The sequence below is a fragment of the Zophobas morio genome, unplaced genomic scaffold (genome assembly GCF_036711695.1).
Source record: "Zophobas morio isolate AGI-343-1 ecotype UQ-CSIRO unplaced genomic scaffold, CSIRO_AGI_Zmor_V1 ptg000012l, whole genome shotgun sequence".
In the NCBI taxonomy this organism is placed as follows: domain Eukaryota; kingdom Metazoa; phylum Arthropoda; class Insecta; order Coleoptera; family Tenebrionidae; genus Zophobas; species Zophobas morio.
In genome coordinates this window covers 28,667,536-28,680,238 of record NW_026972117.1, presented here as the reverse complement: position 1 = coordinate 28,680,238, position 12,703 = coordinate 28,667,536, and the positions used below count along the sequence as shown (strand labels likewise).

General features: G+C 32.6%; 1 protein-coding gene across 5 annotated transcripts in view; it reads left to right on the top strand.

Annotated features, from left to right (window-relative positions):
• Positions 1 to 12,703, top strand: part of LOC135128144 (triple functional domain protein) — a 180,400-nt gene that overhangs the window by 86,719 nt on the left and 80,978 nt on the right. For all 5 annotated transcript variants that reach the window (XM_064055028.1, XM_064055031.1, XM_064055029.1 and 2 more), the window contains exons 11-12: positions 10,704 to 10,866; positions 10,919 to 12,387. In XM_064055028.1, the coding sequence (XP_063911098.1) occupies positions 10,704 to 10,866; positions 10,919 to 12,387 (1,632 nt within the window). The remainder of the gene's footprint in view (positions 1 to 10,703; positions 10,867 to 10,918; positions 12,388 to 12,703) is intronic.

Here is a 12,703-nt window from a genome sequence, read left to right as displayed (position 1 = left end):
ATTAAAAGTCACCATATTGGTTTCACAGTAACCCAGTGAAACTACACTACAGTAAAACTTAATTAATCATTTAAAGACAAACAATAAAGTAAAAAATAGATACAAGGTACTCACATTAAGTATTCAGCACATTAAACTGCAAGAAAAATTGCTTATATTTTAGGTATTAAACAAATCTGAGGTCTTGCTTGCGTGTTAACTTTAATGGGATAGAAAGCAGAAAATTTTGTCAAACCTTTTCAATAGGGAACTTTTCCCCTTTTTTAAGATTCAAGAGTAGTAATTAACAAATCTTCGTCAGTATTTTTAGTTAAGAAATACGAGTTGACTTATTTTATAATTATAGTCATTACAATCTAAAAATTATATGTACAACATAAATTGTGTACTCGTACAGTCAGAATAGCAAACTTCAGAATGGCGGGATAGTCCTAATTAGAAAATGTGATTTCTAACTCCGAACCAACCGTCAGCTGATTTGGTTAGATACATACATGAGTGTCAGTTCGGCGAATTGACAGGCAAGTTTGTTGAATTTAAATTGCATCATTATAACTGCTCGTTTTAAAAAAAGTGTTTATAACAACGGAAAGCACGGAGAATTTAATAGTGTTGCAGATGCCAATAATTACGCTCTATATTATAATAATTGTAATTTTTTTTGCCTAGAATTAACTTAGTCAATGTGCACATGGTATAATCGAATCGAGGGAGGGATCATTTTCGGAGTTATGATACTTTTTGGAAAATGTTAAAAAATCGAAATTAAAAACCTTTCTGTATGAAGTTCTCATCTTGTTAAATACGAAAACGCAAGTTGCTCATTAACATCTGTAATTTTTTTGCTGAAGTCGTAATCAAAACTACCAAATAGAGTATTTCGGAAGCTTAACTATACCTTAGAATAATTATCGTGATGATGATATTCCAAATATTGTACACGTATCAATTTCACTTTAAACGTGCAACATTTGACTCCTAATATATTCGTCGAAGTTTATTTTTTAACGTTTATATACCGCTCGTCGTATAAAAAGTAAGCTGGGATCATTAATTTGGAGTTTACACAGCTTTATCAAACATTTTTTATTCATACTCTGCAGGAAGCTAATGAGATCATCTCAAAATATTGGTTAATAAATCTGGCTTGAAATGTGCAGTGTGACATTGTTTTTTTTTTACGCAAAGCACTGTTTAGCCACTTGGTAGCTAAAGCAGATATTGCAATTGCTATTTTGACGAATATTTATTTTCATGTTCACTTGGAATTCAGTCAGCCGAATTTTGAAATTTTAGATGTATATGTATTGTTAACATTTTTGTGTGGATAATACGCTTACAAAAAATTGACAGAATTTCCCTCGCTATTGAAGTATAATCCGACAAATTAAAGTAAAAACTAGCTACATAAATAACACCCCCGCATCCCCTTCGCCAACAATTTGCGCTTCCAAGTATGGACAATGTAAAATAAAAATAAAATAATAAAAAAAACGTGCGTATTCTCACATTTTCGAGAAAATGAGGTGACTCACGATATTTTAGATAAAATTTATGCGTAAAAATTTTCATCAATTTTTCAGGTATGAAAACGGATAAAATTTGATTGTAGATTTGCCATACTTACGATGACCTTAAAACATTTGCAAGATTTCAGAGCATTCGAGTTTGCAGTTTCAAAATTAAATTGTAAAGTGTTGTTATTCACTTTTGATTTAGTCTCGGGTAAAAAATTAAGGCGGACTCATAAACCACAAGTATTTGAGTATGTTATTTTATAAAATTTAAATACCATTTATGTTAAATTTTGAGATGATATGATCACATTGTTGATGGAGATAATCAGATAAATTTTAGTTAGCGTTTTCCCACCACACGATATTCTTAAAATAATACAAAATTTGACAACAATCGGTCCAGTAGCTTCGGAGATTATAGTCTAGTCTAATAAAAACTGACACAAACACACGACAGACAGACGAAGACGGGAGATCTATTTTTTCACACTCTAGGGATCATGAAACGTTCAGAAACCATGATAGTAGCCATTTACCAGATAGACCCTAGTGTTTACATAAATGTGGTCAAATTAAGTTGCTAAGTTTGTTCGCACCGTAACGTAAACTCTAGTGTACGCATCAATATTTATTAATGTCATTCCCATCACAAAGTTGATTGATTTATTGAAGGAAAATATGTTGAAAAATACACCCTGAGGTGCATACAGTTATTAATTATACTTCAGAGACGGGGGAAGCTGATGTAGATATGTTTGATGATGATGTAGATTTTTTAATGTAAATGAAATTGTTTTGGTTGTCAATATGTCTTAATCGTGAAATGACAATATTGTACTATTATTTTAATTGTTTTGTTATTTAAAAGAAGAATGAACTCCCACATAACTAGAATTAATTATTATAAGAATAGACTATTCCTAGACGGTATATGTTCGTAGGTTTCCGCTTTTGGCAATCATTTTTTAGAATTTTATTGGTATTTGAATTAATTCTTTAAGGACAGAGCAAGGATGTCTTTGTGACAGAGCTAACCCTTCAATGGTACTACTAAAAACCCAATTCCTATGCAAAATATATGATCTACCTTTTTTCTTTAATTTGTATGTTGTAATAAATTATATTATTCTGTTATTGGATAAGAAAAAAAATTAAAAATTTTGCTGTTCTATAAAATTCTAGAAGTTAAAAAATGTTCAATATCCACTTAGTTTCCCCTCAGAAGTTTACCTTTTTTCTGTGTGTTTTTATTTATTTATTTTTTGAAGCCCTGTTTTATAAAGATATATAATTACTAATTCGAAAAGCTGGACAACACAACGAAGAATTATAGATTGCAGTTTCGACTTTCTTTGGTCTTATCGTTTATCAATACAACACATTTGAGTGTGTCTTAGCATGAGGGAATATAAACCCTCGTTTCCAGTCACATATTATAATTGTAATTTTGACAGCTGTTACTACTAGAAGCGTTCCGAATCGAATTAAACTTACGGATTTATACTTAATAAATTATCTGCCTTCTTACTGCCCATTCACAATGGACATAAGGCATAACAAGTACATAAAGCTTACATAAATACATAAAGTTGAAACGATGGAAAACGTGTACCCCTGTTCACAGTGGACGAACGTAATTCTTATGCTTATGAACGTTTTATGTAATCCTTGTGTGCGTACACAAAATTGAAACAAGTTCAACTTTGTGCACGAATTATGTCAAAATTATGTTAAAATCTAGGGACTTTTGAATGCTGCTATTGAATTCCCTTTGACAGTTGGCACTTGGCACTTCACACCTTTGATTATAGATATTATATAAATTATAATCAAAGCTTCACACTGCGAGCACAGAACAGCTGCGAGTCTGTTCTGTACTGCGAGTTGTCAAGTTCGAATATCGTATGAAATTGTAGGTTAGATATTTTGATTGACTCAGTTTGAGGTTAGCCGTTTCTATGTTTAGCCAGGAGTTATTCCGTTCTGCGTTTGCGCAGTTTAACAATTCTTACAGAGTTCACTCTGTCCACTGTGAACGTAGATAAGCATAAGCCAGACACAGACCAAAAACGTAAATTATGCGCTCGTTCTTATGTCTTATGTCCATTGTGAATGGGCAGTTATACTGAATAAATTTGTGCAAGCTCCATGCTTTCTACGTATAAGTGGGCCAATAAGAAAAATACATCGTAAGCATGCGCACTGCTCTGCTGTGAGTGTTCCACGGGTTACATGGAGGTGACGCTGAAATAGGAATTTCGTGTAAAATAATAATATTCAATTATATACAAAAACGATAAAATCCTAGGTTAAGTAACAACCGGTCCTAACAATCTGTATAGCAAGCTGTCAGAGGCATCGTTTTTGGCTAGAAATGTAACGTTTCGATTGGTTCTCAACAGTTTCTTAATGTTCTGTCGGGAACGCAAATTAAACTCGGAATGGTTAACTGCCCATTCACAATGGACATAAGGCATAACAAGTACATAAAGCTTACATAAATACGTAAAGTTGAAACGATGGAAAACGTGTACCCCTGTTCACAGTGGACGAACGTAATTCTTATGCTTATGAACGTTTTATGTAATCCTTGTGTGCGTACACAAAGTTGAAATAAGTTCAACTTTGTGCACGAATTATGTCAAAATTATGTTAAAATCTAGGGACTTTTGAATGCTGCTATTGAATTCCCTTTGACAGTTGGCACTTCACACCTTTGATAATATTATACATATAAATTATAATCAAAGCTTCTCACTGCGAGTGTGTTCTGTACTGCGAGTTGTCAAGTTCGAATATCGTATGAAATTGTAGGTTAGATATTTTGATTGACTCAGTTTGAGGTTAGCCGTTTCTATGTTTAGCCGGGAGTTATTCCGTTCTGCGTTTGCGCAGTTTAACAATTCTTACAAAGTTCACTCTGTCCACTGTGAACGTAGATAAGCATAAGCCAGACACAAACCAAAAACGTAAATTATGTTATGCGCTCGTTTTTATGTCTTATGTCCATTGTGAATGGGCAGTAAGTATAATTTCTTAAGCTCTTATTCTTAAGTATAATTTCATAATTTATTGGAAAGATAGCCTAAGAAAATTGTAAGTTATGTCGTATTGTGAGGTCTTTATTTTGCCATAAAGACTTTAAATAATTGAATATGTTGAAACTTATTGAATGACAATAAATAATAAAATTATTTTACCGTCGTTAAAACGTTGACGCTTATATTGTTGTGATGAATGTAACAGATATCATATTTTACACTGCAATATTATAAATGTTTGATTAAATTTTATAAATTAACACTGATATGATAAATAATGAAAAATACTGCGAAAATAATAATTGAGAGAGTTACTGGAATAGATCGTCGAGATTGAAGTTGATGATCAGTTCTGCATGTTAAGTCAAAAAAAGATTTGTTTTTAATGCCGAATACTATAACTTATAATCGTGTGACTTCTTAGCTTTAATTTTCTGAAAAAAGAAAATGTATTCAGTTTTTATTTCCATCGGGCAAATGTCTACTTTCATGTCCCCGGCTTGTAACAAAAGGTCGCGCGTTCGAATCCACTATGGAACTTTTTTCTTAAGCTCTGACTGCTTTTATCACCATTTTTGTAATTAATAGAAGTTGTCACAATAAAATAGAATTTCAACCTTTTCGAAGAAGTGAAATTTGTTGGATTGTACTTCAGGGGCGCGGGAAGCTCTTTCTAAACTTTAAACAAATTTTTAGTATATCGGTTTACCGTTTAAAAAAGTCGCATTTCGATCGCTATCGGTAAATTTCTTCAGTAAAATCCGTGAATATGTATCTTTTGTTTTCTTTTCATCACTTTGAACCAATAAATAATGTAGCCCCACTCTGCGCATCTTGTTCTTTCCAAGTTGTTTTGTCTACAGGGCATTCAGTATTACTGAACCTTGATGTAATGGCTGTTGTTTGGTTAACTAATCGATACTCCCGAATAGCTCATTAAAAAGGAGACTATTATACTGCAAAAGTTGAAAAAATTCTTATTCATAAACTTAAAAAATTTTAGACAGAACAATATTTAAAGAAGAATTATAGTCGTGGAAAAAATATTGTTTAAAACATGTGCCAGGTGGAAGCTGGAACAATAATTGTGGGATTGCAGCACTTGTTGATGCTAGTGCAGCAGGTGTCACACCTATGTCATAATGTGTCCTTTTCCCCTCTTGTTTGATAATATGCTGTTATATAACGTTACTAATTGGTTCAATTTCCACTCGTTGGAAGAATAGTAGGATTATTATTAAATTCTACTGAGCAATAAATGTGAAATAACTGCAAAAACAGAAAATTCATATAATTTTTCGATTTGTCAGAGACAAATTTGTCAAGAAGTATAAATCTCCAACTCGTAGCTATATTACGCTTCACATAAATTGCTTAATTTAATTAAGAAATACATCAGTGCCAGCAACGAGTACGGCAATTTTATTACCTTTTACGAGAAATGTAGAAATTCTTAAATCACATAACGCGACATATTACTGACGAAGCTTCATCCAGGCGGAGGATGGTATGAGAAAAAAAAACGATGTAATCACACACATTTCCCTCCAGATCTCACTTTTGTAATACCAGTTTTAGTAGTTGCCATTGCAGGAATATCAAGGAATATTGCATGCATAAAACTAGATTGTTATCATTACCACAGCAGTTTTATGCTTTTATTAAATTTTTAATTAAAATTCCAGCTTAAGAAGAATATAAATATTTTTAAATCACATCATATTCCAATTTCAAGAAAAAACACATTTTGTTGCCAGTGAAAACAATGGTGGTCGAAATAATTTGATGGTTGAATGCTTGTTGCGTGTCTTCTGTTCTTTGCAAATAGGCTTTCAAGATATCGACAACTGGGATACCATTATATCTTCTCATCGCCATCTTGCTTCAATATTCAAAACACGTATACGCAACAAAGCATTCTGATTGATGTATCCTTAAAAATGCAAATGGTGTTTGGCGCTTGTGATCGGTGTTGCGTGTCTCCTTCGAATTTATTCCTTGCACATGAAAAACTGGGATAATCGGATAATGTTGCTAGTAAATTATTTTTCTCTAATCTCGACAGATCTTTAATTGCTTTTTTGCATTTGTGTTTTTTTTTTCTATAAAATATCTGTAACATAATGCTTTTTTCTTGTAATATATAATGTCCAAATTTCTTATAAAGCATGGTAGGTTAATGATAAAAGCTCACTAGAATTAAAAATCTTACACTTTTATACGAGTTTGATTGCTGTCAAAAAATTCTGTCGTTTCCAACCACAGTGACATAACTGTCAACGAAGAAGAGTGATCTTATTTGCGATCGTATGTTTTAGTTTGCGGAAATGATAAAAAAAGATAAATCTCTTATTAATTACGATAAAGAAAACAAAATTAAATTGTCTTTGCTTAAAAAGGTCGTTACAAGATGCGATACTACTGGTGCATTTGCTTCAAAAAATTAATGACGTCATTTCAAAATTAAATGCCAATTTTTGACAATTCACATTTAGATTTATAACTTTACGCAGATTGTTCTAGAAAAATTAAATTTAACCGTTACCTTAAGAGACTTCTTTGAAATTTTGAAGATACAAGCAGTGCTTATTCATGTATTTATACCTACTGTGACGCCATATTTAATTTTTTGAAATTATGCGTACACATGCAACACTTCGGTTTTTAATTTTACATAGAATAAAAAACTGTAAAAAAATAAATGCAACTTTCAGAATTATAAGTTTATATCAAACATACAGTTTCCGACAAAAAATTTCAAACATCACTTTTCTGTCGTGTCAAAAATTTTAATGTAGTCTATGCTTTATTGTCATTATTTCGGACAGCTGGAATGTCAAACTTTCAAAATACCTAAACATCTAAAGGTTGCTTTACACTATTTGACGACTGAATGACATTGACGTCTGAAATTTTTTGGCGGCAACTGTGTCATAGCAACCTTCTTCCAGCTTTTAGCAAGACATTGATTTGTCGTTTATAAAGTATTCAGTAAAATTAATAATTCATTCCTTGAGAAAGTAATGTGCGTCTTCTTAAAAAAGCACTAAATGCCTCGTTCGAAACAATACACCCTAAGATGTTCTACTATTCTTAGTGAATTTGCTTTTATTTTTTAGAATTTTGTATTATTTATCTCAGAAATCCTGAGGGGTATGTCGTCACCACAGGATTAGTATTGCATTGTGTTTTGAAAAATTGATGACTTCATACCAAAAAGATGAAACAACTGAAACATTAATTCTTGTCTTTTAGAATAATTTTGACGGATGTTTTGTTTTAAGAGTTTCGTAATACGTAGAATACGAAAATACAAATTGATGTTTTTGTTTATATAATTGTTCGAAATTCAATCAACGATATTAGGAACCCGGTTGTAATAAAGATTATTATTTGTTGTACAGACAATAACATTTTTATGTATAATGCGTCTTTAACTAGGCTCAATCAAATATCTGTTTTTTTTACGCTTGTTTAACATGTTTTATTCGACAATTAAAATCTACATTTATCGAACAAAATTAAATTAAAATGATTAACTTTAAAACATTTAAAAAAATCTTTATCAGTATCTTTTTAACAGTGAATCATAGGCTCTCAATGATATAATTAATGAATAGGATGAATTATTGCATATTGCTGTTATCTTCTTTTTCGTAGTGTTATATTCATTGTTTTATGTTTTACTAACGTTTATAAACTTATATGTAAGTGTTAATGAATATATAATTATTATTTTGATTCTGTTAAAAAACGGTATTTTCCTAGTTAAAAAATTTTTGAAATTTTATTGAGGCACAAATTTTAACTTAGAAATTACAAATTATTATTTATCGTAAAAACCGGCAAAACAGCGGCCACCCTAAAATATTTCACAAAATCGCATTAAAAATTATTAATTTATCAAGGAATTGCTATTTAATTTAGAGAACCATTCACTGTAGACACAGGATGTACAAATTAGCTAAAAAAATTGTAAGTGGTTAATATTCCAGGGTGGCTGTTTTTTTTTGCCGGTGTATAATTCCTGTCTTTGATGTATTTTTTTATATACTATAATTCTTTAGAATTTAGGTCATGTAGCGAATAATCGTGCATTCGCGACATTGTATTCACTGACATAAACTTATTCAAGCGAAGAGTAGAAACTTTAAATGGATATCTGATTTTTGAGCTTTTTTCTCCATTATGACATGAAATTGTGAAATGAATATTAAGTATTTACCTTCTTGAAAAAATTTAATATGTCATCTTGAAAAACGTTAAGTACATTTTTTCCAAAAATACGCATAATGTGATCACGATATAAAAAATTACTAAGTTGATAATATTACTTTGGCATGCAGAATTAATCCCATTTCTGAAAAATCCGAATTGATGAAAGAAGAATTAGTACACCTATAATCGAATGTATTAGCTTTTTTTACAAAATTAAAAGCATTGGCAGAACTCTTGTATAGTGCATTCGAATTTGTAGTCAATTTACTTTTAAAAATAACGACGGTAATAATGTGATAATAATCATGTTTATTTTATTCGGATTATGTAACCGTAATGCAATAATGATAATTTAATTATAGTTCTTTACTCAGTACGAGTCGATGCAAGAAGTAGTTCGCGTAAGCTTTCTTCCGGTCAGCGTGCGATTGATGTCAATAAAAAAATCGGATATAAAATCGTGCTGATTTTTCCACTTCTTTATACAAACTATCATTCATATTCAAATGAACTTTTTTACAAAGGAATATTTAATTAAGAACTGTTTTATTAGTAGTAACTTTCTTCGTTCCAAATGCATAACTACCAAAGTAGGTTACAAGATCATGTAAACAAACAAGTCGGCAAGGCAAATCTTGCGTGCACGCGGTCGTGGAACTAGAACCAGTGTTAATTGATTTTTTCCTAATTGATTTATTATACAGACGTCAACATGTAGAACAAACTATTTGGAAAAATGAAATGATAACAATGTCGGGATAAGATCATGTCCGTGATGACACGAAGTAGCGGCTGTTCATAACACTAATTGTAAATCAATATTATATATATTGATTAATTTATAATTCTTGTTAATTCAGTTAAAACAACAAAATATTTTATGAATTGCTTGAATGGACAGACTACTAAAACAATTTCCGAATGTCAAAATAGTTTAAAGAGGGATATTTGAGTTTAGATGAGGTTATGTAAATTTTAAAACATTTTATTATTGTTTCATCTAATATGTATTCGGCCCTGTTAACAATTCTACATTGCTAAGTGAACTCCTTTACCGCTAACGTATGGGTAAAGATATTACAGTAAATGCTACAAAACCGTCTAAAAGCTTGTTGCGTAATTAGGTTCATAAAATGTACTAAAAGTTGAGTAGAGGCAGTAAATCCTAATTAGACTGATTTTTTCCATTAATTTTCATCATAGGGCTGATACACTCGCTCATAATTTATAATTATGTAAATACGCAAATACTTTAATGTCTTTTTCATAGAAATGTTGACGTGCCTTAAAATCGTATATTATTTATTTACCGTATATATTACTATAATCTTTATTTATATTCATTATTCCAGTTATTATAAACACTAATTTTGCACAATAAATTGAAGCTGTTGCTATAGTGGGTTTCTTTGCTATTTGGAAGTTCTTGGAACTTGGATTATAGGCACCTAGATAGAGTGACTCATACCGAGTCGACTGGTTTTAAAGTATGAAAAAAGGTGGCAGATTAAAGTCTGCTCTAACTCGTGGGTTGCAGCTTTTTTTCTTGTCTGGTCAACACAACGCACTCATTGGAATTTAATCGTGTGCATTCTTTTTATTTCGATGAACGGGTTAACATGAAACTCTTGACTCTATAATTATATGTGGGTATAGTCATTGAAACTAACATTTCTTGGTGTGTTACAATTATTCTAAATTCTTGAATAAAACAATGTGCTCCTTTTTAATGTTGATTTTTACCAAGATTAATTGTCGGAAAGACATAACGGTAAAAACGCTATAACAGATGAGCGGATAAAATGGTCAATTATAATGTATAATTAAAACAACTAATAAAAAGTTGTTGACTTTAATTTCCGCCTTTTGATTAATAGTTTTCTTACAAAAGAGATTTCGTACAATTTATGCAAATTTCGTGTTTTAGGTCAATTGGTGAAATGGACTCAACCGGTTCGGTATCAGCTGTAGAATCTGCTCTTGATAGACTGGCAAAACAAAGGAGCGATCTTGAAGAACTCTGGGCAGCCCGTAAATTACGACTGGACCTTTGTTTAAGATTGAGATTGTTCGAAAGGGACGCTCTAGAGGTACACAATATGTAACTAATTAAATTCAGTAACAATAGCATTGATAATACAGGTATCTTCACAATTGGAAATGTGGTCAGAAGAACTCCAACATAGTGAACTGACCCGAGATATCGCAAAAGCCGAACAATTCCTCCGTCTACACAATGAAAGCGTCAGTCAGATGCAAAATACAACCTATCAGGTGCTACAACAGGGCCAAGACCTGATACAAGTCTTCGAAAATTCCGGAATATGTGTGATGGCCGACGCTCAGTACAACGCTCAAACCAGGGTCCAAGTTTTGCTCGAGTTCCTGCACGACCGCGAAGTCGATCTAGAGGATTTGGCAGAAGTGAAAAGAGTTAAATTGGAGCAGTGCATTCAGCTGGGGCAATTTCAGAACGACGCCAATCAGGTGATAAGCTGGATTCGTAACGGAGAGTCGATGTTGATGGCTAGTTTCACCATTCCGAATAGCCTGGCGGATGCGGAATTATTGAAAAAAGAACACGAACAGTTTCAAGTTGCCATTGAGAAAACTCACACTTCAGCCGTGCAAGTCAAATATCGAGCCGACGCTCTCATAAATGCCAATCACTACGACCCGCAAAGCATCCGAGAAATATCAGAAGAAGTCACGAAACGGTGGCAGCAATTAGTTACTTGTGCCGAAGAGCGCCATAAGCTTGTAACGGCGAGTTTGAACTTTTATAAAACGGCCGAACAAGTCTGTTCGGTGCTGGATAGTTTAGAAAGGGAGTATAGAAGAGACGAGGACTGGTGTGCTACTGGGCAACAGAACGTGGACAAGGCTACTTCAATCTCGCAGCTGATCAATAAACACCAGGAACAAAAAGAAGCATTTCTGAAGGCTTGTACGTTGGCAAGACGGACAGCAGAAACATTCCTAAAATACACAACACGCAGCCTGCAATTTTACAATTATTCTAACACCACAAGCAATCACGAAACTCGGGTAAAGGGGATTTTAGAGAAACTTTTGAGCCAAGAAAATAAAGTTCTGGAACACTGGACCCAACGCAAGAAACGTTTAGATCAGTGTCAGCAGTTTGTTCTTTTTGAGCGATCTGCCAAACAAGCTATTGAATGGATACACGACACGGGCGAATGTTACCTAACTACCCATGCAACGAATTTAGGAAATAATATTGAAGAAACGGAAAGTTTGCTTCGTGAACACAACGAATTTAAAGGAACTGCCAAAGAAACGCGAGAAAGAGTAAAATTGTTAATTCAGTTAGCAGATAGTTTGGTGGAAAAAGGTCATGCTCATGCTAGCTCCATTAAGCAATGGGTAGCTGCTGTGGACAACAGGTATAAAGACTTTAGTTCGCGTATGGAACAATATAGGCAGCAATTGGAGGATACGTTAGGCATTCAGGCGGAAGAAAGTGAGAAAAAAGAACTCTCAATTGACAGAAATTCTGACCCTAGTTTGGAAGCGAAAGTTAAAGAAGCTGCAGCTAAAGATCTTAAGGAGCTTAATGAGGAAAAAAGACGTTCCGCTAGAAGGAAAGAGTGAGTATTAATGTAATTTTTATGGTCACGTATACGGGAATATTCAATTTTATTTAATGGGCGACGGACCACTTATGTAACCTTTAACGTCCTATTAAAAACTACCAGCTGTTACAAAATACTTTTTCAAGAATCTTATTTTTCAGACACAACTAGATCCTACTTGTGTTATTAATTGTATTAAAGTTCCGTTGTTTTGCGAATTTAGTGTACCTACTTGTAATTTCCTGTATAGTGTCACAGATATTTTTACTTATATTGCTAACCACCACGCAATAGTAAATTTTACAAATTGGAACACCGATCATAGCGCGAA